The sequence below is a fragment of the Gnatocerus cornutus genome, chromosome 6 (assembly GCF_029298725.1).
Source record: "Gnatocerus cornutus isolate USDA-ARS CGAHR chromosome 6, icGnaCorn1.1, whole genome shotgun sequence".
Classification (NCBI taxonomy): Eukaryota; Metazoa; Arthropoda; class Insecta; order Coleoptera; family Tenebrionidae; genus Gnatocerus; species Gnatocerus cornutus.
In genome coordinates this window covers 5,828,276-5,855,950 of record NC_142238.1, presented here as the reverse complement: position 1 = coordinate 5,855,950, position 27,675 = coordinate 5,828,276, and the positions used below count along the sequence as shown (strand labels likewise).

General features: G+C 33.4%; 1 protein-coding gene across 1 annotated transcript in view; it reads right to left on the bottom strand.

Moving 5' to 3' along the window:
• LOC148172418 (disks large 1 tumor suppressor protein-like) overlaps nt 1-18,547 on the bottom strand; it is a 31,264-nt gene extending 12,717 nt beyond the window's left edge. Inside the window, exons 1-2 of the mRNA XM_088039089.1 lie at nt 18,425-18,547; nt 6,183-6,314 (exon numbers count right to left, since the gene is read on the bottom strand). Of these exons, the coding sequence (XP_087895215.1) occupies nt 6,183-6,314; nt 18,425-18,485 (193 nt within the window). The 5' untranslated portion in view covers nt 18,486-18,547. The remainder of the gene's footprint in view (nt 1-6,182; nt 6,315-18,424) is intronic.
• Nucleotides 18,548-27,675: the final 9,128 nt, after the last annotated feature.

Here is a 27,675-nt window from a genome sequence, read left to right as displayed (position 1 = left end):
TACATCTGTTAATCCTTTTGTTAATACAAACACGTCGTTCTGAAAGTGAGTTATTATAATGGAACTCCAACTAAATTAGCAAAAGCGCCATCAAGTTTAATAAAGTATTATTCGGAAGTTTTGTTAAACTACCTACTTGGTAATAGTAATAATATGAAGAGCTGGCGCGTCATAAATATAACCTGCTATTATTATTACCAGGTATGACTTAATGGAAGACTTTATATTCTGGAAAATTATCGTTGGTTTAAATAATATTTGCATAAATTTAGCTTCTTGATTCAAAAATAAGTTTTTAAGTACGCAATTAATCTAAAAGTAGATGATTAACAGCGAATGCAGTTTTAAACTGAAATTAAAATCTAAAGTGGAACGTGATTGCATTAATCATAAATCGTCAACTAAAGTACCAAGATAATATCATATAGTATAAAATTAGACCAGTTAACGTTCTACTTAATCTTTAAGTCAGAACTAAGCTCAAATATTTACTCTCTAAACTGGATCGAGCAAAGAACAAACATTTAGACAGGACACCTTTGTGGGACCATCCACTTTAGAGGTTTCAGTTTTTATTTCCATTACAAAAACAACCTCGAGTAGATATATCCAAGTTTTACTTATAAATGATTTATAAAATTTCATGTTAACCACTTTCCCTTCGTACACTTTTTTGTGTTTGTCTTCGATATAAATCAACTTAGCAAAAAGTGAAAACATGGGCATAATTTAAAACATACCTTAAGTACATTCAGACGAAATTCTGTGACGCTATAAATTATCTCATTCTGCAGTATGCAGTTTTTCACTTTCACAATGTTGCAACAAAAGAGATTTATCAATGAAAGTTTGGGGAATTTTGCACATGAAAGATCAAAAGAGCTGTGAGATTGAAACGTGGAGTTATAAGATCATTTGTTGATGTTTTCTAATCTAAATGTTGCAAAATAGCACTGATTAAACATTTCAGCTTGACTATTGGTCTCAATAATGTGATTCTGCCACAGTAAACGGAAAATTAGAAATATGATTTCGAATAGGAAATTGAAACTAATTTGTGATAATAAATAAATGAAACGTGTAAGTACTTTATTTATTTATAACTTTAGAGAAATAATGTATCATTACAAACACAAGTTAATTGTCGTCATCGTTACATTACAACGTTATTAATTACAGTTTGGTTTAAGTTTCCAATTTTACTTAAACAAGAAAGTTTCGGAGATATTTGATTTACTTAGTTTGACGTTCTTCAACTTTAACGAACGTTTTTCAGCCCACGATATCTTATTACAAAAGTACAAGAATTTCTATTTTGAACTTGAGGTGTTACGTCATTTTGTAGTGGGATGACAGTTGAGCATAACGATATCAGCGTGTACGAAAAATGGCACCTATATCTACTAAAGGACTTCACAAAATGGCTAGACCTTAGATATACTCATAATAGGTACCTTTATTTGATTTCATTTCAGAGAAATATGAAATGTGAAAAGCGATTTGGCAGGTACTATTAAGTCTTACCACAAGTTTCAGTTGTATGTGGAAATTCAATTAACAGTTTATTGAAAATTCAGCTTCTATTTACGGCAGTTGGTAATTAAACTTCATTCATGCAAGTCGTAATTTAGACAGTTCCATTATTATAATATAAACGTGCAACAAAAAAGTGTTAGAGTATGCGCCATCGTTTTTCTCCCACTTTTGTTTCTCAGAATTCGAAAATTTAATGTTTGCGATTTTCCGTGTAAATTTATTTGAGTATAAATTCTCTTTAATAGGTAGGCCTATTAAAATTTGCTCAAAATAGGATGTAGAGAATCTTGTCCTTAATCAAACAGGTCTTATTATTACAACTGCACCTCCTAGAGAAGAATTCCTAAAAGACGGTAAATGCACTCTACCTAAGTTTTCTAATAGCATGTTATTCTAATCTTCATATGTTGAAGAAGCATGTACGTATCTGCTTTCTAGAAAGTAAATTTCGCATAAAGTTTCGTATAAAGAGCAACTTTATTACTTGTAAAAGCTTTTATAAAATATATAGTAATGGCTATAAACTTGTTTAGAACGAACCGTTTACAGAAAGCCATTTGGTATAAAGTAGCGATTCATTTGTAAAGTTGGCATAAGTAATACTTATAAACTTTCTGGTCATTTTAATTAAGGTGAAAAACAATGTGAAAAGTATGGTGCAGGAGAGCGAACAACAATAATATCGTTTTTGTGCTCTCTGTAGTTCATTTGTGAGGCCGAACCTGCACGCAATTATTATAAAAACAGTAGCCCCAGATTTCTGTTTTATTAAAGTAGAATGTTATTTTAGAGAAACATTTCGCAAATGAAAAATTCTTTCTCTATACACTGTTAATAAGACAAATCTCGTGTTCTTAAATAACAGTCTATTAAAATCCAAGAATATTAAGCTTCGTTTTCGTTCCCAAGCTTCCTTTCCTTCGCACAACAGTATCAATATTTTGTTGAGACAACGATAATCTGTTACACACAACCACCTTGTAAATAAAACAGGTAGTACCGCTTTCAGCAATCACTCACATGGCGAACCGTTTATTATTTCTTGACATGAACGTGCCTTGGGAACAGGAATGTGAATACAAAGCTCAAATTTTCTCATCTGTAGAAGTTTCAAATGATAACGAAGAGAACTTTCTCGAAATGTATAGTGTCAGTGACGTTTGCGACCGACTCATGAACAACAATAAATTACGTTTAAACTTGATCGGGCAATCAATTCGTTGAGCAAAATACGTAAGAGGATTTTCGACGGAGTTCTGCGCTCTACGACATACAAATCAGATGTAACCCAATAAAAAATGTCATCACAGAGCACGAACGCTGAAGAGTTAATATTTTAGGAAAACGATGGACTAGATTGTTTGGGTATAATTTGACAGAGTATCGATTTTAAGTTGCTGAAAATTTAAAAGAGAATGACAAGTCGTTTGGCTTTTTTAGAAAGACCGAGGCATATTATATGCCACGAAAAAGTAACTAAAGATTATAACAGTCATTTAAAATACTTATTAATGTCAGACTGATTTTGGCAGTGTTCCATTTCACAATGTGAACTGACTAAATACAAACTTGGGTAGAAAAACTCTTTAAACCTACGTAGGTTTTCTTTCTATTTACAAATAGCTGTATCAAATAACAAAAATTAATTAAACTAGAAAAATATTTTTACTACAAATGGTGGATGCGCCGGGTCTTTTTTTATAATTTTATTTTTTTGTATAATATCCACGCTGTGACATTCTTCAGGAATCTGAACATGAAGTTCAATATTAAAAATAGAGAAATCTTCTCATAAAAACTAGCGAATTTCACCTCGATAGTTAACGTTACATTATGATTTTATGGAAATATTATAAGCTACTTTCTTATACATTCCAAACTTTCCTATCATTTATTCTTTTTTGCATCTTGCACCTGAAGTCACGTTGCGCTATAGATTCCTCCTGCTAGGACATTCCAGTGTTGGGTACATACATTCAGTCATAACCATGACAATTGTCATGATTTATATTCTCCTTGAGAATGTCTTTGATGTTATCCCTCTGGAATTACTGGTCTCTGTGTCCCGTCCCTAAATTCCTGTGTTTTTTAATATTGCACAAGTTTCCATGTGCAATTCATCCCGGTTTTCGATTGATCGCCACATTTTAAATAATGTAAAAGTTCGTTAAGCAAACTCGGTTATCCCGGATAATTGTGTCAAGAAACGCTAAATTAAGGTGTTGGTTTCTTAATAATTCACTAGGACCATGTCAATTATCCCCAACGTGTTTCCGAACCTGAAAGGCGCATGATATTCCGTAGAAAAACAATCTCTTAAAGAGTCGCCCAAAGCTGCGAAGAATCGTTATGTGAAGTCAGGATCGATAATTTTGCAGTAACTTTATATAAATTGAACAATTTACTTTCTTAACTCTCTTGATAGTTTTATTGGGTAAACACTGCCAATAATCGCTGCTTTTAGTCGCTGCGATGTCTTTGAAATTTCCGTTATACGCAAATTGAAATATTGATTCTGTCGTCGCTGAAATAAATCTATTTGCGACTTTTAAAGAGATCAAGTTTTATTTATGCTTGTTGCAATGAACTACTGACACAGTTTGCGTATACAGTAACATAAACTTATTTAAGCTCTGCTAAGTAATCTTTGACAGTTGTGGGTACTGTTGTATAATAATAAGAGACAAGAACGGCAAGCACGCTTCCAGAATGAAGCTTTTGTATCAGAGAATAATTCAAGTTATTGTTAGTTTGTATTTTATCGTTTTTCATTGAATGTTTCTCTGAAGGTTAGACGTGTCTTTGTTGTGCTTTTGTCGAGCGTCTTTATAATTAACGCTTTAAAAAATGTTCTTAAAAGTGAGTTTTTACACATATCGGTGTGACAAAATAAAATAATTTAAATTTTAAGCGAAAGTATCCTTCGTTATTGCCCACAAAAGTGGTATTAAAGCAGTTTAATATTTATAACCACTCATTAAAGCATCGTTTCGGCCGCCCATGATGAGGCAGTTAAAGCCATGTCTACATTGGGGCGACCACCAAGAAAAACCACTCAATTATATCGCAATTTTAATTTTGTGGATGATTTATTATCGTCTCTCCACCAATTAATTACCCAAGCCAAAGGGACTTTTCAAAGTTTGCTGAAGGTTAAACAACCTTTAAAATCGCACTAATAAAGCCATCTTTAAATTATAATTTGTTGAAAGTTTTGAAAAACTACACGTAAATTGAAAAATAATCATTACTTTATTATTAAAGTAGTAAAACACTACAATTATATGAAAACAGAAACGCTACGGTTATTACTAAAACCGTTGCACTGTAATAAAATCATTAAACATAATCTTGGGCGTAATCTATTAACACGCACATAAAAGTGCTAGGTAATAATTCCCACACAAGCTAATAACTTAAACATAAAACCACAGATTTTATCACATGAGTGGAGTAAAATTTTATTATAAGTGGGAATCGATAGCAGCAAATGACTATCAAAATTACTAAACACATACTGCTTTTGGATAACACTGAAAAAACTTGAAACTTGACGCGAGAAGAATCTGTTGCGGACACGAAGAACGCTGAAGTTTCTGTATTGAACGTTCCAAGAGACTATTAGTTGGTATCCAAGCTTCACAACTTGTTTTGAATCGAATTAAATTTAATAAAGACTTCTTAGTCTCCTATGTCTTGTGATTGTGTTTGAAAGCACAGAACAATATGCTACAGTACATAAACTTACACAGGGTTGTTATAAATACAAGTTTGGTACCGACACATTTCTGATTTAATAGTCGATCATAAAACTAACTGTACATAAAGAAACAACAACTCGCATCATAAGTTTGAAACGATTTTATTGAAATATCCTACCCGCATTTCAAGGGAAATATTTTCGCACTTAGAAAACTACAAAGACATAAAACAATTGCATTACGATGTAATAAAAGTCTCAAAATCAAAACTCAGAAATTCTGAATTTGGTGAATGCACCAGGTATAAACAAAAGAGTCCTTCATATCATTATCTGTTTCAAGTTTAGTCTTGATTTTCCTTTACTTTTAGAGTTTCCTTTGATATTAGCTTGCGCCGGTTAAATTTTGTCTTTTTTGTTTATCTTATTATTGCTTTCATTTTCTATGAGCTTATGAACAATGATCGGATTTTATGAAAATTGTAGCTACTTAAATAACTTAGCTCAACTCGCAAGTAAAGACTTTTAATTATTGCATAGAAATGAATTAATAACTGAAAACCACCGCATTTAATAAATAATGCAATTTAAGTATAGCGTTCCCGCTAAAGTATGTGCACTAAACTTGAAAGCAGACAATGGCTTCGAGTTTTATCAGCATATTCTCTTAGTTCTTCCGTAGCACGGAAACAGCGGAGACCATTTAGCACACGAAACTTTAAAGATAGCCCAGTAAACCCGGAACATGATAGAACTAAAAGTTAGCCTTTTGTTTTCAATTATTACCAAAGTAATAAATCAATCACACCTGTAATTCATTACGGTCGTCTCGAGCACATCGTATTAATTTTCTCGTTTGAATTACGCACATCAAAATATAATTCTGTTACAGAGAAATTTCGGAATAATTTCCCTTGAGATAACAATAAAGGATTACTATTCTTACCTAAAAGTGCCTGGAACAGCCTCGACTTGAAGATGCGAATGACACGTTCAATAGCCAAGCGTAGCTGCTTATCTTGAGGCTTGATAAGTTTCGAGTGATAATCTTCGAGGAGTTCCAAAGCTCGATGCGCTTCTGTAAATAAACAGATATAATTATTCCTTCGAACTCATTCAGAGCTGCAAAAAATACTACTTTTGTTGAATAACAACTACCGATGTTGATTTGCTTCAACCCACAAAGACTATTTCTCATTTAGAAGAATACGAAATCAATGAATGAAAAATATCCCTTGAGATAATGAAGCAGAATTCACACGAAACCGATTTCGGGATTGGAGTGAACTTTCGAAACAGGACTTGGGTTTCGGCTGAGTTTATCTCGCTTCACTCGTCTTTTATTTGGATTCCGCTTCCACAAGACTGTAGGACGATAAAACTTGAAATCGATTGTGAAACTTGGAAAATATATTTAAATATATCGACACAACATAAACGAATTATATTTGTGAAACAGTGTTTCAGTTACCGATACGACTGCCTGAAATGAGTGAGGTGATCAGCTTTCCCAGGATTCCGATATAAGAATGTAAGTCCGATGGGATCAAAATAACGCGATAAACGTCGAGCTCCGTTGTTTTTCTGGGTGAATTTCGAGATAAGTTTTTGCAAGCAAGATCGGAAAGTAAAAGACCTCATATGAGAGATAAATCACAGTGGAGCCTATCGATTTTCTCGACGCGAAACGACTGCGGTGAATTATTTATTCGAAATTTAAACAATTATTTTCGTAGTTTTCACATTATACTGCTCTTCAAAAGTGGTGGATGCGCCAGGTCAAAAGTGTTTTCAGCTAGTTTTATTGTTAAAACTAAATAATTAGCCTAGCACATGTGAAAGCCTCTCCACCTTCATAAAACGTCCTGTAATATGTCACGCAGCAAAATCCCAACATCACTCATTTAAATTTACACAGACTTTTGACACATATCCGGTTCGCATTGAATTTCTAGTGACAGTAAAAAAGTCTACTGGTCCTCTTCAAAACAGCGTCTGTTCTTTGAGTAACACGACCTGCATCAATTTCCCACTAAATTCTGCAGTTACGAAATACCGAAACAACTGGCAATATTCGCCGAACCTGTTTTAACAAATTAGCAATCGTTTTTCCGAACGCCCGTTATCTGAAGTGGACCTTTTTATTGCGTTTCGTCCAATTTTATTGGTCTTAATCGAGGGTTCTCATCGGAGTTAATCGTCCATCGAGCCGATAAATTGACGTAACATAACCTTGGACGATTTCATACAGTTCTCTATGTGTTGACGAATGGAGAGTTTCAAGAGAAAAATAATACGAGGAATTTATTTTTGATAAGGTGCTTTCCTTTATTGGGAAATAAGAAAAAATACAAACCAATGAAATAATAATAAGAATTTAAAACCTCAATGCAATATTCTTTCATCGCATGTTGCAAAGATGAGAGAAATAACAAATTAAATGTATCAATAATTATTAATACATTTAATTTGTTTAATTAATCGATTATAATCGATTTTGTCAGTAAACGTGATCGGCGTGAAAGAGGTTTGCAATCAAAACAATCCGCTAATAAAACTAACCTAAATGCTATAAAAATACTGAGACATATCAGTTACAATATAGCTAAAAACAAACAGTACTATAACTTTTTCGCTGTCATTTGTGAAAATTGCATATCACAGTGAAATCAGATAAGCGGTTAAAGCTATTTATAGGGTGACATGAATGTGTAGGATAAAAATGTAGTTGTACATTTTATTTAACGTTTTGATTTGTGTACTTTGTGTACATTTTTTATAACTAATTTGATGCGAAATACCTACAGTTCTGTGATTTACTGTTGCCATTGATCTCAAGACATTGGAACCAGCTGTTACGGTTTATAAATATTCTTGCTTAATATTAAAGCGTTCTTTTAAAAGATTTCTCTTTGAAGTGACATTTTAATCAATTCATCCATCACTAGGTTTAGAAGAAGAAGAGTCAATCCAGACATTAACAAAAATTGGTATTTGGACATGTCTAGAGATTTTACTTTATTTATTTGAACTCGGAACTATTAAATAGCACCAGAACATCCACGTTATCATGAGAAGAAAATTCCGCTAACCATTACGTTGAGTATGTATAACCCAAACTTTCGTATAACCAACTTTACTCTCCATCTGTATTAATTAGGTAACTGTTAAACCCTAATGTAATATCACAATTGATAGTAGATTGGATTATAGAGATAAATGTTCCTGGACCGCGTTTTTGTTATAGCTGCTTCGTTTATTACAAAGCTAGCGTTACCCGTTCCTCCGGGACCACTCAAAGATGAATAGTCGCGTTGTGCCTCTAGCCAAAACGGACGTGGCTTGCGGTTAAGAGCGTTAGCACGTCTTTGTTGTGTTCTGAAAATCGAAGAAGGCCCAACCCAAACAGAATATTTTATATTCGAACCATATAAACCACAATGTGAAACTCTACAAATCTAGCTAAAACCATGATTTCCGCAATGAAATCCTAGGAGTACAAGATAATTAAACAGAAAAAGTCGAGATAAAATGGAGACAATGAAAGAGTTTTCTTGTTAAACTTGATTTTAACTTCCAAAGACGGATCGTGACAACCCAACGTGTAATCCATCTTTGGATATGTTTTTTCTGAACAAAACCGAACTTGTTAATGTTGAATTTTAATTATTGCTGTTTCACTTGGTACAGTATTAAGGGTAACTGCCTTTAATGGTGTGTCGCTAACATCAAGTTATAACGATGTAAATGAGTTGCAATAAAAAACAGACTCTCGGTTATACTGGGAAAAGACTACACAAATACGGTAGAACATATTTTGTAATGTAAAAAGTGTGGTGTGAATGTTTGTAGGACAAAAAATGCTGTACCACTATGTGACAGCTTGGCTTGAAATGAAAAAGAAAAGAAGCATTTTTAGCGTGTGTAAACACGTAATTTAAAATAATCTCTTGCTTTGTCTTACATTTTAACGAATTTTTAAATTATTTTAGAGTCTCCCGCTCTACAATTTTGTAATTTGGTGGAGTTAACAAACTTTTCAAAAACAGTAAGTTACTTAAATTTTGTAGCTTGTAGTAAACATTATCAAAATTAGGAATTTTAGCGAGAGATATCGGCAATTTTTGCTAGGTCTTGAAAACGATAATTTCTAAAATTTGAGTCTTTTGCTCGACAATTTTGAAAGTTGATAAAGCTGATAATTTATTTAAAAATAGTAACTTTAACAAATTTGCTAGCAGAAGCATAAAAATTATCGAAATTACCAATTTTAGAACAAAATGTTAGAAATTTTCGGTAAGTCTTGAAAAATAAACTTTCTAACATTTGAGTCCTTCGCCCTACAATTTTACAATTTAGTAAACTTATTTAACTATTCTTAGATAGAATATTCCCGAAATTTCGTTGCTTTAGCACAAAAATTATCAAAAGTACAAATTTTAGCAAAAAATTTTGGCAATATTTGCTAGGTCTTGAAAATAAAAATTGCTAAAATTTGATTCTTCCGCTCTACAATTTTGCAATGTAGTGGTGTAAAAAAACTATTCAAAAATTTAAACTTACCGAAATTTCATAGCAGTGGCATAAAAATGATCAAAATTATGAATTTTAGGAATGTTTATATTCTGCCCTTTTTTCTTATTTTAATTGAGATTAAACCGCCACATGTTTGACCCACGGTAATTCCATTATCTTTTTTGCAAGGCTAAAATTTTCCGTTTTTACTCCATTCTGTCAAAATCCACTTAATACCAAATAATCTTTGTTGAATTGTTCGAACCCTTATCACAGGAGTTGCCGTTGTCATTACTTAGTCCAAACTTGTCAAGATCACCAAAATCGAATATGGTCTGTTTAATCTAATCCTATTACAAAGAGATGTCCAGTATAATTCACTTTCCCATAAGTTCTTTAACACCAAGCTTTAATTGCTATAAAGTACAAACACCAACCCCCATGCTCAGTAATATTCAAAATATATATAAATACAACATGTTAGGAAATGTTTATAAAAACCATTACAAACCTCTGCGCTTTTGAATACATAGAAACACAAAACAAAATTGCAGGAAGCTTACATAGAATAACATTTAAACAATTGAGGCTACCGTTTTGCATGAAAGCTCGAGGTTAAACAAGTCGAGAATTTTCCTGAAATTATAAAATTAAACCAGTTTCTACTTTGTCCACCGCATAAAAAATTCTTTTTACCATTACTTTTTTATGTGTCTAGTTTACCAAATCTGAAACCTAAATATGTAAAACGCAAACAGAAACGAGTTTACTAACAATCCCACTTTAATAAAAGCGTTCTGTTTGATGCAGCAGTTGAACTTTTGCTATTTGCTTTTCATTTGGCTGATACATTCTGTTATGTTTTCTTTACAATGCACCATATTGGTATTCTCTCAATAAGGTACTTTAAATTCCGGCTTAAACCTGAATAAAACATTCTGTGCGCCGATTCGTGAAATACATGATGATAACTTGAACTTGTCTCATAAAGGATATATCAAAGCTTTAGATTCTAAAAAATCATAAGCTTATATTTTATAAACAATATTTTAAAATCCACATGTGTAAGACAAGATCAAAACAGATTAGCTTTCAATACACAAAAAAGTTTCGAAATTGTGACCCTAAGAGAAAGCGAGGGTTGTTATTGCTGCAAGTTATGAGAAAAGCCATCATGAAGCAACTTCTGTGGCAATTTCATTAAATGATATTCGCAAAACTAGGTTTAAGTTAAACTCGAGCATGGTCGGGATTTAATGACGGGAATATAATCCAGACCCGGATTTAATTAATATTTTTTTGATGCCACACTTTCACGACAATGTTCACTTAATAACAACATAGTTGAGATGTTTGAAAAGCTGTGACGACAGCTTGATTAGGCACCTGCCAGGACCGTCGTTACACTCAAGTTCTAGGAGAAGATATTTGTTTCTGTCACAGTTTTAGTAACAAATTAGCGTGTCGTCTGATCGGCTCTTCGAGAGATTTCCCACTGGCTGATAAATCGACACAGTTTTATCTTCGACGACGCCGGTAAGAATTCTAATCTGGTTTCGGCGATAGCGCAAATAGCGTAATATTAGTTTTAAATTCGTATGAAAGATTCATGCAGACAATCCGGCGGGGATTTTACGAGATAGAGAATTTTAAGACTACTTCACTGGCACATGCAGCCAAGCGTCAAAGCTAGGCTTATTAAATCTACACTCCGTCTAACCCTCATTCTGTGACATTTCCTGTGTAAACTAAATTTACTTGAAGTATTAAGTAGCTTACATTAGGTTTCGTTTATGTCCTCATAGCTAATCTAATATCCCCACCCACCTGAAACATTCATTTATAACCTTAAGTTTATAACAACCAGCGGCGTTGTTTATAAAACCTCATCTCATTACATTTCATCCAGAAATTAACCACTTTCTAAGATAATTTACTGTATTTCACGTTACCAAACTATATTTGAACGTCATATTATATTGGATTTTTAAGTGAAAAAAGGACACCCACGGATGGTATTTATATTAGCTCTTTAAAAAGTAATACTTCAAAGACGAATCTTGAAAATTATCTCCAGAAATGAGATGCAGTTTTACGGAACTGAAAAAATGTTTCCTGGGAGACTGAAACACAAATTAGTCTTTCAGCCTTTCAATGTCAAGTTCAACTACATTTTAATCTCAATTGAGAATATCAAAATAACGGCTGTTCAAAATATGCACTTCAAGATGGAAATATGGCACTGAAAACCCCCGTTAAGTTAATCCAATTAAACGCTTAAATTAATTAAAGCAGGTGTCAATATCTTTTGTTACAAGAATTTCGTGACTCACAGTTGTGGCAAACCCGGACCCGGCTAGATGCGAGATAGGGTTGATCCGGAGGTGGTGAGTCGATTAGTATTACATTGGATTTTAGATTAGGGATCATTGATTTTTTAGACGAACATATTTCTAGATAAAACCTTAATTTTCAAAATCAGTTTGAAATAAATTAAAAATTCCATTGTTCATTTTATGTACAGCTTGCGGACACCGATTTCTTAAAATGTCGATTCGATCGAATAAACAAAAGTCAATGAAAAAAGTCCGTTTCTTTTGTTTTGTGATTTTTTTTGTTAACAACATCCTATGAATTGATTCTTTTTTGTGCATGACTTAATTAGCTTTGAAATTTATTCAATAAACAACAGTTTTGAACCAATGAACGAAAAGTTAAGGTCACGTAGGTGGGCTAGATCGATCCTTAAATACAATTTTCTAAACCTGTCTCTTTTGCACTAGAAGTTTATAACTGGACACAATTAATAAACAAATCAAAAGTAATGAACTTGCCAAATTTCGTTACTGTATCATTAAATTTGTCAAAGTTCGTCTTCTTTGACCTAGATTTTGTAAGTAGGTTTGTTTTAATAAATCCTTTTTGACTTTTCTTTGCGGATATTTAAAAATGTTGTATTTTTATAGCATTAACAGTATAATCTGTGCTGATTAAGAATTTGTGGGTTGTCCACATCGATTCATTGAGTTATTGTTATTCAATATTAAACTTTTATTTATTCCCATTTCTGGCAATAAATGAATTCGCCATTTTGATGGATTATTACTATTAATGACTGTTACCATTTTTAATATTTCACTATTTGCTGAAAATAATTCATACTAAAATGACTGCAGAAATTAAAGAAGAATTATTCATCAAATGATATAAACTAAAATCATACAAGCAATTGAAACTCAAAATTGTAAAATATTTTTCAATAAAGTGAACTTTGAATACAGTTTACGAAATGCTCGACTTCGTACTTTTTATGGCTAGCTAAATAAACCTACTCGTTCCAAGCCACCACCACTACCACAAAGGCTCCTTCCTAGTTGAAAAAATATTTTATTCATAAAATATACCTATACGTTCGACATAAAGTGAGCGTCTGCAAAAACTCTATAAGAACCGTATTTTTCATTTCCACAAAATTGTAGAAAAATTGAATGAACACAATACATTTAATAACTGCCTGAGATCTTTGTAAGAAGATTCGTTGCGTCTCACCACTCGACGGAACAAATAGATTGCCTTTATTGTCTTTTTAGCTCTTCCATCCTTTTAGTGGCATTAGAAGCTAATTAAAGACAAATTATTTAAGTATTTTCTGATCGCATTTCACGTTTTATAAATCACGCTATAAATCAATAGAAAGATATGACGCAGAAAGCTAAATCGTGTTGCTTAGTAATCCACATCCTTCCTTCGTCCCAATCGAATAAAACCAGGTTGCAATCATGTCAGAAATTTCTCGAACAGTTAGACTAGCATTTCAAAATTGTTAATATTATTCCATGTCAAAATAGCTACCAGGGGGAAATGTTCCACCTTACAGACTCACCTGCTTGTTACAGTAGTTCATTGTCGTATTAATATTTCAGTCTAATATCATTCTGCAGGCTGATCAAATTTTAATTGGCTTCTGAGCATCTCCTATTTATATGCATGAGTTAGTCAGATTTCAGAGCTTCATTTTTTAATTGCATCCTGTTGTTTTAAAGATTCGCGTTTGCGGGCAACTTCTATTTTTGGCTTTTATTCTCGTCTAATCCCTTACTCATTTTATTCCGTTAACACTAACCTCCAAAATACACCCTCGCTTAAAAATAAAACCACCAACGCTTATAAAGGTATGATAAACTTTCACAAAGCCATCGCCACTGCATAATAATGGCAAATTCGAGTCTGCATTTACTTTCATTTACATTCTTTCAGCCAAATGTTGTCCCAAGAGAAAAATTTAAATACAGGTGGTGTGCTTCCAATTTGGAGAGAAGCCTATAAGTTACGCGCTCATTTAAACTGCAGTTTTATTTTTATTAGAAAAGACATACCTTGCATGTTAATACTCTTTACTCAAGAGATAAGATACTTTAACCCGATAACTGCATGGAACTTGCCTAAGTTAATAAGACTAATAAAATTGTATTACAACGTCGACGGGTATTGATAACATAAAAGTAACCATTAGCATAGTTTTAGTTACTATAAGACTACCTAGTACTCAAAATTACAGTTTTCTTTCATCGTGGGGTAAAGTATCTTTTACGGTTTAATTAATTTCCCATCAGAGTAGTTCTGCAGATTTCTAAAAGCCACACTTCTTACATGATTGTTTCTACCGGAAAAAGCAAACTAGCCATGTTTTTTGTATTTACCCCTCTTTAGAAAAGAAAATGAGTTAATTAGCTTCTGCTGCCAATTGCCTTAGCCCTTGGTTTTGTAAATTTTCCCACTCATTTTAAGAACACTTAATAAATTATTGCTCTACACCCATAATCTGTTTAACAACTCATAAAAGTTTTACCAAAAATGAAAAGGATGTGCGTTAAACGCTTCTAAAGTAGAAGTTTTATCTCTCAAAAATTTTCAATAAACAGCCGCGGTAGATTAAATATTTAGACCGTGCCCTGCGAAAACGCTAATTAGGTTAGAACGTACATACAACGCTTTGTTATTAATTTATGAGGCCTTTCCAAATAATATGTAACAGACATTCGCAGACACAAACACAATTAGTAAATGTTCCCGGCGCTTTACCTGTGTTAAATGATTTCAGTTGATTTAAAAAGTCGCCGACCCTCATATTCTGGACTTTCTTCTACCATCGCGATAATATAAAAGGCTTAGTGAAAAGCTCTAAATTAACTTTATTGCACTCGACTCGGATATACACTTGGAAAGTCTATACGATTTGAGCCAAGGTCTGGGGGTAAAATTAACAATAAATTGTTAAGACGCATTGTGGCCGTGTCGCAATGACGCAGCTAAACTCTTAAACGATTCCTCCAGAATTCTTCCTCGTTTTCTCAACATTTCAACATTATTGTGTAGCTTTTTTGCACTAATTAATCATTTTTATCATTATTATCTTGCCTGTGGAGTTCAGATAAATGAAGCCAGTGAGACGTAATATAACGCGATTAAAAATTTCCGGCTTCATTTTATTGCAAGCTCACACTTTGGACTCAATCATCTTAGATAAGAAATTAATTTCCTAGTTTTATGTCGGACATATTTGTGGACTAATCCAATTTCCCCATTAGATATAAAAGAATTTTTATCTAATGAAACCTTTGCTGCGGGAGATATTACAGCTAACTTCGTTAGATTCGAATTTCTTTTCGTTGCGAATGTCTTCAAAGCTCCAAGGTTAACCAAACGTGTTTTTGATCCACTCTCAGTTGATTACCGTTTTTTGACAAATTGCTTACATGTCACTCCATCAATAAATAATACAGACTACTGACACAATTCGCATTTATATGGATCCACAGAGACTTCCTCAATTGAGGGAATGGAACTATAAACGTTCTATCTATTGGGACTGTGACTCCCGATTGTTAAGTGGAAACTCTGGATTGGAAGAAAAACAAAGAAAATAATAAAAGAGAAAACTTTATGCTGACATAGCCCTGAGCGTTACCACTCTGATTGCTGTTATTGGATTAATAGACGTCTCGTAAAAATTACCAAAAACTTGTCGCTGAGACTAGAAAACGAATATCCATCTTCGGAAAAAACTTTTTGAAATGTTTACTTTACAATCCCCGCGATGACGTAAAGAAAGTTCTACGACTGAATTATTTAAGCCAGTTCCTGAAAGCTCAAGACAAGTAACCTAAAATTCAAACAACTCAGCCATGTGAATTATTGGAGCTATCATTGTCTGATCTCGATGAGGTTAATTCTCAAAGAAGTGAATGACGACGAATCTCGAACTACTATTGTCGTCTCGTGTACACACTTTGTGTAAAACGAGAAATTAAATTATCCTCCTTCTGAAAATTTGATTATTCCGACGATAAACATACGAATTCTGAATTGAAAATCTCGTTCTAAAATTGGCCGATTCAAAGAAAATGCAATTCTTTCAAGATCCAGCCGGCACGAAATTCATTTAACTCTGTCGTCAAGGTGCTAAAGCTTTATAATTAAATCAGCACAATAATGATTAACGTTTAAAAGCGAACAATGGGGCGAAATTATAACGCTAAGGAAGTTATTAGACTCGTAATTGAATCCAATTAAAAAATTGTTGTTAAGATTGAACACACTGAGGTCGTCAAGTTAATTCTTAAAGTAGAGCTTTTCACTTTCTGTTTTTCAAGAAAGAGGTTCGCTAATAATATTTGCAAATTCACTTTAGGATCTTCGCACAGCTAAAACCAGTAAGCGGCACGCCCGAAAGGCTGAATATTAATAAACAATAAATATTAATGAGACCAGACGACAATGGAACTTTATCACACTAAATTTTAATTTAATGATAATAAATTAATTACCCCGAAAGCTTGTTTAAAAACTGCTCGGCAACGTGATAAATTACCCAAACTATTACACATTCCGGAAGAAGACAAAATTCTGGATGGTTACACAAAAATAACAGGCCCTTTAATTAAGAAATGTGCTTCGTTGACTTGTTTTTTTGTCGTAAAAGAAAAGAGAAAACAAAGCTTTGTGAACAGCCAATTTCCAAAATATAGTAATAAGCAATTTCAGTGGCCGATTGTGTAGTTATAAAAGCAACGAAATTATTTGAATAAAGCTGTGAAAAATTAACAGTGGGGTGCTCATTTGGCACTGTGACGCGTAGCTTGTTGCCACGTTTTCGTAAAAAGCATGATTTTTATTGACCCACCCCAACAGTTAGCCGAGAATGAAGGTAGAAGAGAAGGTGAACTGAAGAACATTATCCAGGCAGTCCTAACGGTTGGTAGCTGAAGACAGAAATATTATTAATTTTTGCAGGCTTTAATTAAATCAGTGCCAATTGGCGTGCGTTTCATTGTTATAATTAGTTTGCCAAACTTACAAGAGACACAAGGTAAATATTACTCAATAACCAGGCAGGTAGCTCGGCAACAACAAAATTTCTACTTTCTTTTTGCAAGGAAGCGGACATATATGATGTACGTTGGCGACTGACTATTTAATAAGGGAATAATTGTAAAAACAGTTCATATTTATCTTGTACTGAACTGAGAACGTGTTTTATTACATTCTGTTTTACTGTTTATGCACGTTATGAATGGCTGTCAAAAATTACAACATTCATTAAAAATATTAGTCCTAGCTTTTGAACTGTTTTCATTTAGAAAATTACAAATCTTATCGTTCCACATAAATCCTGCCTTTTTCGGACTTTCCATTTTGAAATTACAATAAATTTATGATCCATTGCATAGATAAAGGAGTATCGATTTGGAAAGCTTACAGTATGCATAATTCAGATTTAGAAGAAATCAGGTATCTGTATAAGCTAGATCGAACGTGTTATCCCGAACTTACATGGGGGTGGTGTATAATATATGACTTTTTGATACACAGGTGAAAAGTAGCCTTTTCCACTAAACTAAGTCAATATAAGTCGACACAAATATAGTGGCAGGAGAAAAAGTGTGACAGCTTATAAATAACTACAAACTTCGGAAAAAACTCATAAATAAATCAAGTATTAAAAAACCGGAAAAATTGCAGCACTCTTACTCTTCCGGTTTGACCACGATTTAATTTAATTTCCTCTCTTTGTCTTTTGGCAACTTTTCCGTACATAGACACTAGAAAACTGATTATAAATAGTGTCGTAATAAATCGTCATATTTTGATATACGACGCTGAGAATTCAGGTCATAAAAGTTGACCTGCCATAAAACGACGAGTTTTAATGAATGCGTTTTATGTAGGCAAAACCAACAAATCTTCTCAAAGAAAAGATTTGTCTAAAACAACACATCTAATTTATTCCCGAACATTGCGACAAGATAAAAAACAAATTCCCAATATGTACGAAAATTTGTATTGATTTATTTTACCATTTCTAATTTCGTCTCAAAATCAGGAAAATAAAACCAGGACTTTCCTCCGGTCTAAACCTTATTTTTCTCGCAAACAACGATATTCAAATAATGATTCTGACAAAATTATTCAGATTTATCCTTCCGAACCACGTGCAGTATACCTCTGCTAACCGCTCCCGAAAAAATTTGAATAAAAAATGTATTTTCTTTCCGACGAAAAACAGGTTGAAAACAGCCTAAAAGAAGTAACATCTAACTTCACCAATCAGTATCCTATTTGAGATCCCATGCGTCACTAACCCCACCATAACAAAAAAGATGCATGGAATACCTGTAACTTTGTATATCCTACTGTGAATAATAGGACTATCCCGGAAATACTCGTGGTACATTGTATTCGCGAGCCCACTGCCCGGAGCACGAGCCGCCTCCGGAATCCGACATTAACTGCGGCAAACTCCAGAACTCCGGAGATCGATTCTTGCTTCGGCGCTTTCGAGCACGATTCGAGTCTGCACGTGTGCCGACACTAGCATGTTTACACTCGCTAACTATCATATGCTTATTAGCTCAACAGACGAAATACACCTGCAATTATCCGGAGCTTTTATTAAATTACTTTAGTGTCGCACGCATTCGGAATAGAAACATGGGGACTAAATTCATTACGGAGTAAATGGAACTGGGCCGTTCAAAAATGCCGACACGATCACTTTGTTATCATTTAGCGACTGTTACTGATGAAAGCTCTTTGCAATGCATTGCTGTTTACAAAAGTCTTATCTGTGGTAAAATTCAATTTCACCAACTTTGTTCATTAAACTTCTGTATCGCAAGACCTGCTATTGTTCTTATTACTGGGGAGGATGAAGTCTGTGTGTGCTTTCTCAGTATCCTTGTTTTAATATCCGCTAAAGCATAACAATTTCAAACTAAAACTAATAAATTGACAAGATATCTAAGTAAAATAAATATAAACACATATAAGCGCGTAAATTCGGCCCACTCAGAGTCTATCCTCGAAACTTACTCCAAATTGTTGTCGGATGAAGCTCAGATTCTGTGCAACAAAATATCGTGTTACTTATTATAAAGCGCCTGTTTATGTATCAGATTAGCTTCTAAAGAGTTCTTTGATACGACCCGAAAACCTGGAAAATGTATGTTTTTATGTAAAAAAAAAACCAACCTGGCGCATCCACCATTTTTGCACACCAAATTTGTAAAATTGTAAAATATTATTGCCCTGCCCTCATAATTTGTAAAGATGATAGAATTAATTTTAAAGAAGATGCAGTCTTAGTCAGCTATTAATTCTCATAACTAAAATTAAACGCTTTGTCCTAAAGACTTTCTACTTTATTAATATGAAACATTAATCTTGAAACAACTAAATTTCACGCCGTCTTTCTTTTTTTTGTGCGCAGCTGAAAAGCCCATGAAATTTATTTCAGCAATAGCTGAATCAGGTCAGGTGATTATAATCAAGGATTAGGGGAAGTTTTCAGGACGTGTATCGAGGGTGAGGTTGTGCATTTTATATGTATGAAATAAATCTTTCGATAAAGTAAGAACAGTAAGAATTATTCACCCTGATGTTTTTATTTTAGGAAGAAATATTAGCTGGGTTAGTCTTACATATTTTAAATGTAATTTATTGGACAAACTTTACGGTTTCAGTTGCTTATTATCCGATGGTAATTTTTACGCTTGAAGGGAAATCAAATCTAAATCCGATGACGTTTGCTTTACTGGTTCTATTTAAAGCTCAAAGGAGCAGATGACATCTGAAATATTAATAAGAAAAAAATCGGAAGATTCTGTCAACCGTATAAGAGACAGAAGTGTGTTGTCGTTCCTCTTCAGATTTGGGAGACTTCTTACTCGGAAAACATAAAGCAAAAAATATTTAATATAAATCTTGATTTAAACTACAGAGAATCAAGAACAAGAAATGTGGAATTGAGTATTTAACGCCCCACATATCCAACGATCCTTATCCTAGTTTATATGCACAAAAACTGTTCAATGGCGTGTTACTGCCCAATGTCGAAACAATCTTTTTATCTAAAACTTGAAATTGATATATAACAAGCATTCATTTGCACTCGAAATCAATCGATGGCGTGCAAACACGCCGAATGATAAATTCAAAAAATCTTTATGAGGATAAAACATCATGTTTTCAGCCAGAGCTATCAGAGGTTAAGAGATTGTGATCCACTTAATGTTTGAAACTGACTTTCAATTCCAGTTGAAAATTGAATTGGGAAATTCGATGGAGCGACGAGTTTTAAGGAACACATCGAGTGTCTTGAATCTTAAAATAAAAGCACAGCATTAATTGAATTGCTATGAGCAAAAATGTTAAATTTAAACTGGAGAATGCATGTAATATTACACTGAATTCAATACTACTCTTTAGCAAAAATCAAAAAACAAACTAAAATAAATTAATTGCTTTTTTTCAACAGGTAGAATAATTAGACTTTGCTTTTACGCTTGAATTTTATGATTTTTTTATAAAACAAAAAATAAAATATATACCGCTACCTTATGAGAGCTTGAATATTCGTAAAAGTTTTATAGATTGTTTTATACTGCTCGGGTCATCGTTTTTCCAGAGCTTCATAATAAAAACGTCCACTATTCAGTGTAAGCTTGAAATTATGATTGATTACATCTACGGTTAGAAATAATTCTTCTCCAGCAAAAAACCAACGACATTTTTGGCTTACTAGAGGTATAAAAATTTCGTGGCTGTATGAGCACGTTTAAAGCACTCCCAACACTAAAAAAATAAAGTTTATGACGCATGACGAGTTGGAATTAATAAAATATGTGGTACAATAACGGTGGTATTCGGTATTGTAATCCTTTTTGAGGACGGAATTAGCAAGGGTTTGCAGCATCAGACTGTGGTGCTGAATTTTAATTAGTGAGATAAAATCAATATTATCAGGTAATTCTCTTTTCTCAAACGCGTAAGATTTCGACTATGAACTTCCCATTGATTTATGTTCATTCATTTTAAGGACATTAAATTCTTTTCATTGTTTAGATTGGATTTAAATATAAATGTTAAATATGCTCAAAATCATTTTATATGTATACATATACAGGGTGGGCCAACGAAAACGAAACAGAGGCGTTTTGAGGCACTTACTGGTGGAATTTCAATAAACGCTGAGACAGGTCAATTTTAGTTGTGTGGGGGACACACAAAACACGTATTTTCAACTTTTTGCAGTCAACTGCCTTTGAGGGGTGAAATTAACCCCTTTAATTTTTAAAGATATAGGACATGGCGCTTTTTTTGAAAGGCCCAATGAAAACCTTTACAATGATATAATTTTTTTTTTTTGTATTAAACCCCTATAAAAAATATTAGAACTAAACAGTTGCGATGAATTTACGTAATAAATATTTACATAACAAGTACGGAAAGTGACCAATTTCGCACGAGTGTAAAAGTAGATGCACGAGGCGCCAGCCGAGTGCAGATATTACACGAGTGCAAGAAAGACACTTTTCGACGAGTTATGTACACCATTTTTCCTACGACCTTTCATCATCAGGAAGAAACCATAAGTTTCGACAATAGTTCTTTTCTTATCTATTCTAAATGCCATTTTTCTACAAGCTCATAAAAAAGTGACGTATTCCACATATTTAGATGGTTCATGTTTTTGTACATCCATTTCCGAAAGTAAAAGTCACTAGTGTGATATGAATATATCCCCACAGACCTGTCAAAACTGATTTGTCAAAAACGAACTAACCAACTCATTTTTACCATTATGCATGTTGTTTTAGAGTGAATCGTCTAGGTATTTGAGACAAAAATTCAAGAATTACATTTGTATTTGAAAATAACGTTCAATTTTGACAGGTTTGTGCGTATATATTCATATCACACTAGTGACTTTTACTTTCGGAAATGGACGTACGAAAACTCCAACTTTCGGAGTCAATTTAACCGTGTGAACAACGCCACTTTCATATGGGGTCGTAGGAAAATGTCACTTTCATATGGGGTCGTAGGAAAATATATATATCAACATAACCAGGCACTAAAATACGTACATTTGATTTCAAAAACAATAACAAAAAGGGCAAATAAAAAAAATGATACTACTGTAAAGGTCTTCAATGGGCCTTTCAAAAAAAGTGCCATGTCCTATACCTATCTTTAAAAATTAAAGGGGTTAATCTCACCTCTCAAACGGAGTTGACTGCAAAAAGTTGTAAATACGTGTGTTGTGTGTCCCCTTCAGAACTAAAACTGACCTGTCTCAGCGTTTTTGGAAATTCCACCAGTAAGTAGCTCAAAACGCCTCAGTTTCGTTTTCAAAAAATTTTTTATAGGGCTTAGAAATAAAAAAAATATTATATCACTGTAAAGGTCTTCAATGGACCTTTCCAAAAAAAATGCCATGTCCTATATCTATATTTAAAAATGAAAGGGGTGAATTTCACCCCTCATAGGGAGTTGACTGCAAAAAGTTGTAAATACGGGTATTGTGTGTCCCCCTCACAACTAAAATTGACCTGTCTCAGGGTTTTTTGAAATTCCACCAGTAAGTGCCTCAAAGCGCCTCTGTTTCGTTTTCGTTGGCCCATCCTGTATATAACTACTAAAATAAATAAAACTGTATTATGTAATTTTTCTTTCGATGGCAATTTCAAGAATCACTCTAAATGTAAAGTTATTCAAATAATCTACAATAAAATCAACCGTAAAATCGGTGTCAAAACTTCAGCGTTATTAAAATTAAGTTTTAATTTTAAACCTCTGCCAACGAGTCACATTGAAATGCAAGAAGCGCAGCTGTTTCACAACTGTATTTTTTTAACATTAAATCTATGCCAAAATTAAAGAGCTCGTTTTATAATCTCGAAATCAAAATTAGTGTGGAATTTATCTTGGCAGCCATGCCGCTCTCATAATCCCTACATTGTATGTATTTCATTGCCATTGGCCTGAAATGGTCACAACTAAATGTTACATGTTTGTTAACTACAGCCGAATTTTATTTTTATGAACCGTATCCTGTCCCATACTATTTCCGTGTTGTTTACGTTCAACACACGACGTTGTAAATTTGACGACTTTATGGATTTAGGGCGCACGTTAAAGTCATATAGTCGGGACAAGAATTGTTCTGAAAAATTAAAACAATTCCGACGGGAATTTAATCTTTAAAACTGTTGTCTCTAGTTGGAATCTCCCCGCAGGTATTTAAATGCAGAGCAATAACAGCGTAATAATTTTCAATGTGCACTGCAGGGCTATGAAACAGTAATAAGGAAAATACCGAATAAAAGTAAAGCACAGTTTATTATTTCTTGTGTCTAAGATTTTAGCTGATCCCTAGACAAACAATTCTACAATTCTAATCTAAGGTAGAGACATTTTAAATAAATTTGCGAATAATCTAGCTCAGTCGTGATCAACGTCTGTGGAATAAACAAACCAAGATGCTGATCCATACCTTCCCACTGGAGATTTAGAACTGGCACAACATTAAATTTCCTAAAGTGGTGATATTTTCAGGGAGCATTTATGCGGGATTTTGTTAAAGCCGAGTTCGTATTGGTCGGAATAGTGTATTTGAGAATGTTTTGTAAATCCATTAAATCACATTATTTTCTAAAAACGTTTTGTTTTATGTATATAATGCGAAAAACCGAGTTAAACTAATGCACGGTACTCTCAAATTTTTAGTAGACATACAACAATCAAAATCAATAAATTACGGCTTTTGATAAGTTCGTGCTACCGTGTACTCCAGAACTGCATCATAATTCCTCATAGAGCAGATTCAAACGAAAGCATTTAACAAAGTATATCGAATTTCAACAGTACAATTCCCTCATGGAAACTCTAGAACTACTTCAAGCACGCGATCTTATTAAAGAAATTTCCAATTTGTGACTTTCGAATAATACCGTATTTTTCCTCTGCCAGATTTTTCGCGTTTTCGTCAGGTTTAAAAGTTTTTTTTTATCTGGGAGTTATTAATGAGGAAACAACGAATTTGCATTATGTTCACCCTTTATGGAAATGGAAAAGTTTGTCTATAAAAGTTATTCTACAATGCTAAAGGGAATAATTGCCATTTGACTCGGAACTAAAGTTCCCTGTAGAACATTTCTACAAAATAAAGTGAAATGCCGGACGATAAAAACTAAATTTGAGAATAGAAAAAAATAATGTTATCGTTTGCTTCAGGCATCTTCCAGTGTTATAAATCAAAGACTATGGAGTAATCAAACTTACAAAGAAGGGCAGTAAATATAAATTTATACAAGGAAGATAACTTTTACCGTCCAACTTTTATATGATGTGATCGAAAATATCGGTTAATGCTTTTAGCTTTGCAACATTCAGTATGAATAGTTATATTTTATAAAAAGTCCATTAGCTAGTTAATTTGCTATTTTGTCACATGATTAACAGATTATCTCGCAACGCAAACTGTACAATCAGAATAAATTAAACAATCGTAAAAATAAAATCAATAATTCAATGCCAATACGAGGTAATCTCTACATTGTCAAATTTTAAAACTTGCATCATAATTCACTATTTTCACTTAAACTATTCTAGGAGACGTCCATTTGCTTCAAGCTATAAATTCTTCAAGCTAAACTTCCTTTAATGATAAAGATTTAATTAAATTTACGGTACAGTGCCTAGTTTAATTATCATTATAATAAAGATATTCTAGAGCAACTTCCGATGAAAAAACATTAATTAAAATCAGTTTGAAATCCGGAAGAAGGTATCGACAATTTTGATATATTTATAGCATTGACAGGACTCATATTTATATTTGACCCAGACTGTTATGTAGGTTAACTCACAATAAAATATGTCTCGAGAAAGCGTTAAACATGCCGATTAACTCCTGGATGGGTTTTTATTGTATCTAAGGTAATTATTAAAAAAATCCCATAAAAACAATTCCAAAATAATTTGTGTTGGTTCAGAAACGCCATGTCTAATATTTAAAAACAAAAACATAACGAGCTAAAACCGGCGCATCCACCATTATTATTAGTATAAAAAATGTGTATTCCGAAAAATCGGGAGAAAATAACTGGACCGGTTGAATTGTGCTCATTCCTTCGATTTTCCCCTTTTTTCATTTTCTACTTTTATAACTGCAACGGTTTTTTCTTTTTTCCCAACTATATTTCATCAGGGAACTTGAACCGTATTTTTACACGATGCAAATAAACATTCCGACATTTGACGTTTCAGCTTCCCCCTTTTAATCGTACAATGAATGTAGCAAAACATGACGATTGATGACGCAGAGGCAATGCTTGGAAAATTCTAATTACTTTATAGAAAGAAAATCAATACTTTACATTCAATGTCTGAAGCGTATTTTTAGAAGAAACCTGCAAATTGATTAAAAACTAAATATTATAACAGTACATCTCGGATTAGATGAGAAAACCATGCAAATTTCGCATGAATAGACCAAAATGGGAAAATAGACAATTTCTTCAATGATATTAATTCCAGATCATTATCCTTCAGATCAAGGAAATATCCTTCTCGGTCAAATTTCTAACATACCAGACTAAAACATTTGCCGCAGAGGTTAGCATGCGGTTTTCATAATAAGGGAGCCTAAGTAATGCTACATCAGAACAGAGGAAATACATCTAGCATAGTGTCTATCATACATGTTCACATTAGAGATCTTAATTGAACATAATTTGGTTACAAAGTGGGATTTATCGCTAGCGACCAAATTCACCTTTAATTAATAAAATAAACTAAATCTTTAAGTACCTACAGTTCTAGGGTTTATCGAGAACTCCAGATAATTTTTTGGTTGGTTTTCCGACCAATATAATTCTATAAGTGTTATTTTATAAATTTTATGACCTCGATGGAGTGAAAAAAATTCTGTTGTTTTCTTTAATTAAGAGAAATCCGATCAAGTTATTTTCGCTTGATAACACCACCCCTCTATCGCTATAAAGATAATTGTTACTGAGTGGATATGGAGAATAAGAGAGATGGAGTAATAATTTCCGCTTCATATCGGTTAGGCAAGCTGTGACGACGCGCCCTGTGCTGTTGAAATAAAGGCCAAAAAGATTTCTTGGCTTCAACCCTTATAAATTCCGACGTTCACCGATAGGCCTATAACAAGAAAATAATAGTCGACTGAACTTTTTATGGATTGAAGGGATGACCGACGTCCCTTGAATTCCAAACGATAAAGAATGCAGCTTCGTGTTTTGTAGTCTTCAGGGGTTTCTTCTTGAGAGGGGTCAGGCCCAAAAACTGAAAATCTGAAGATTAAGCGTTTTGAAATTGCTAAACGTAATGAAGAATCGTCCATGGAATTGAACAGGAATGAAAATGTACATAAAATTGCATAATTTACTCTGCAGCAATGTTTTGTCGATGTAGTAATCACTACGCAGTTGATTGGTTTTTGAGCGGAATTCTTCAATTATATGTTGCTGGCTGTTCATGCATTGGCCTGACCAGCAATCCATCATTAACTAAAATATATTCAAGCTCAAACAAAAAAATCTCTGATTTTATTGAATTTGTGTCCTACCATCTATAAATCTTCTTCAATTTGTCTATACTAAAAAATATAGTTGTGTGATCCCACACCGTCACCTTGCACGATGTTTATGACTGATGTCAGGCTTTACCACAATCCCTGTTGAAAAAGGCCCGTCTAATTCCACAAGTGGTTCCGTACAATTTAGTCCTTTTACAAAAACCATCCGGTGCATTGAAAATAGAACGTGTCTGAATCCATTTTTATAACAAATCGCTGTGTAGCAATGGCGCGATTATTGTAACTCTAACGATTTCCGGGGTCGTTCGATAACGGCATTTTTCCGAGAGGAGGTCGTCTCAGCGGGATCAAACGGAGTATTCGTGAGGTGGCATAACCATTTCCTCCGGTTGAAACGGTCGATTAATATTTGTCGCATCGAAAATGATGCTCTGGAGTCGCATTCTACAGTTTTTATAAGAAAATGAAAAAACGAGATGGGTTTACTAATGGTCAAAACTTTTGTTTATTCGGTGGGAAGTTCAAGCCCATAGGCGGAACAATCCATAACTCGATTCGATAAAATCGAGTGATTACGCCTTGCTCTTCCGATGTTGGTAGTTAGGGGTGGTTTTCTCATTCGTCGTTGGAATTAAAGCACGTTTCAGCGTTCGAGGAAGCTTTTCCGGGTCAAGTGGCTGACATATCGAGATGTAGCGTTAACAGGCAGTTAGCTCCGCTTAAAACTATTTAGATATTGAGGACTGTCGTTCATTGCGCCTATTTGGTTTTGTTCAATTAGTTTCAAACTGCGAACAAAATTACTTTCTTTGATATTGTTAATATCGTTTTTACCAACACAACTTTGAGAACAATGTGTTTCGATTTACTTATAATTTACTTAATTTGCATACGTTTAACTGTCATTTTACTCTAAAATGTATTTCCCATTAGTAGTGGATGTGGAACCAATCAAATATCATTATTTTTGATTTAAAAAAATATTGCTGAATTAAACTAAAATTTTTATAGTGTA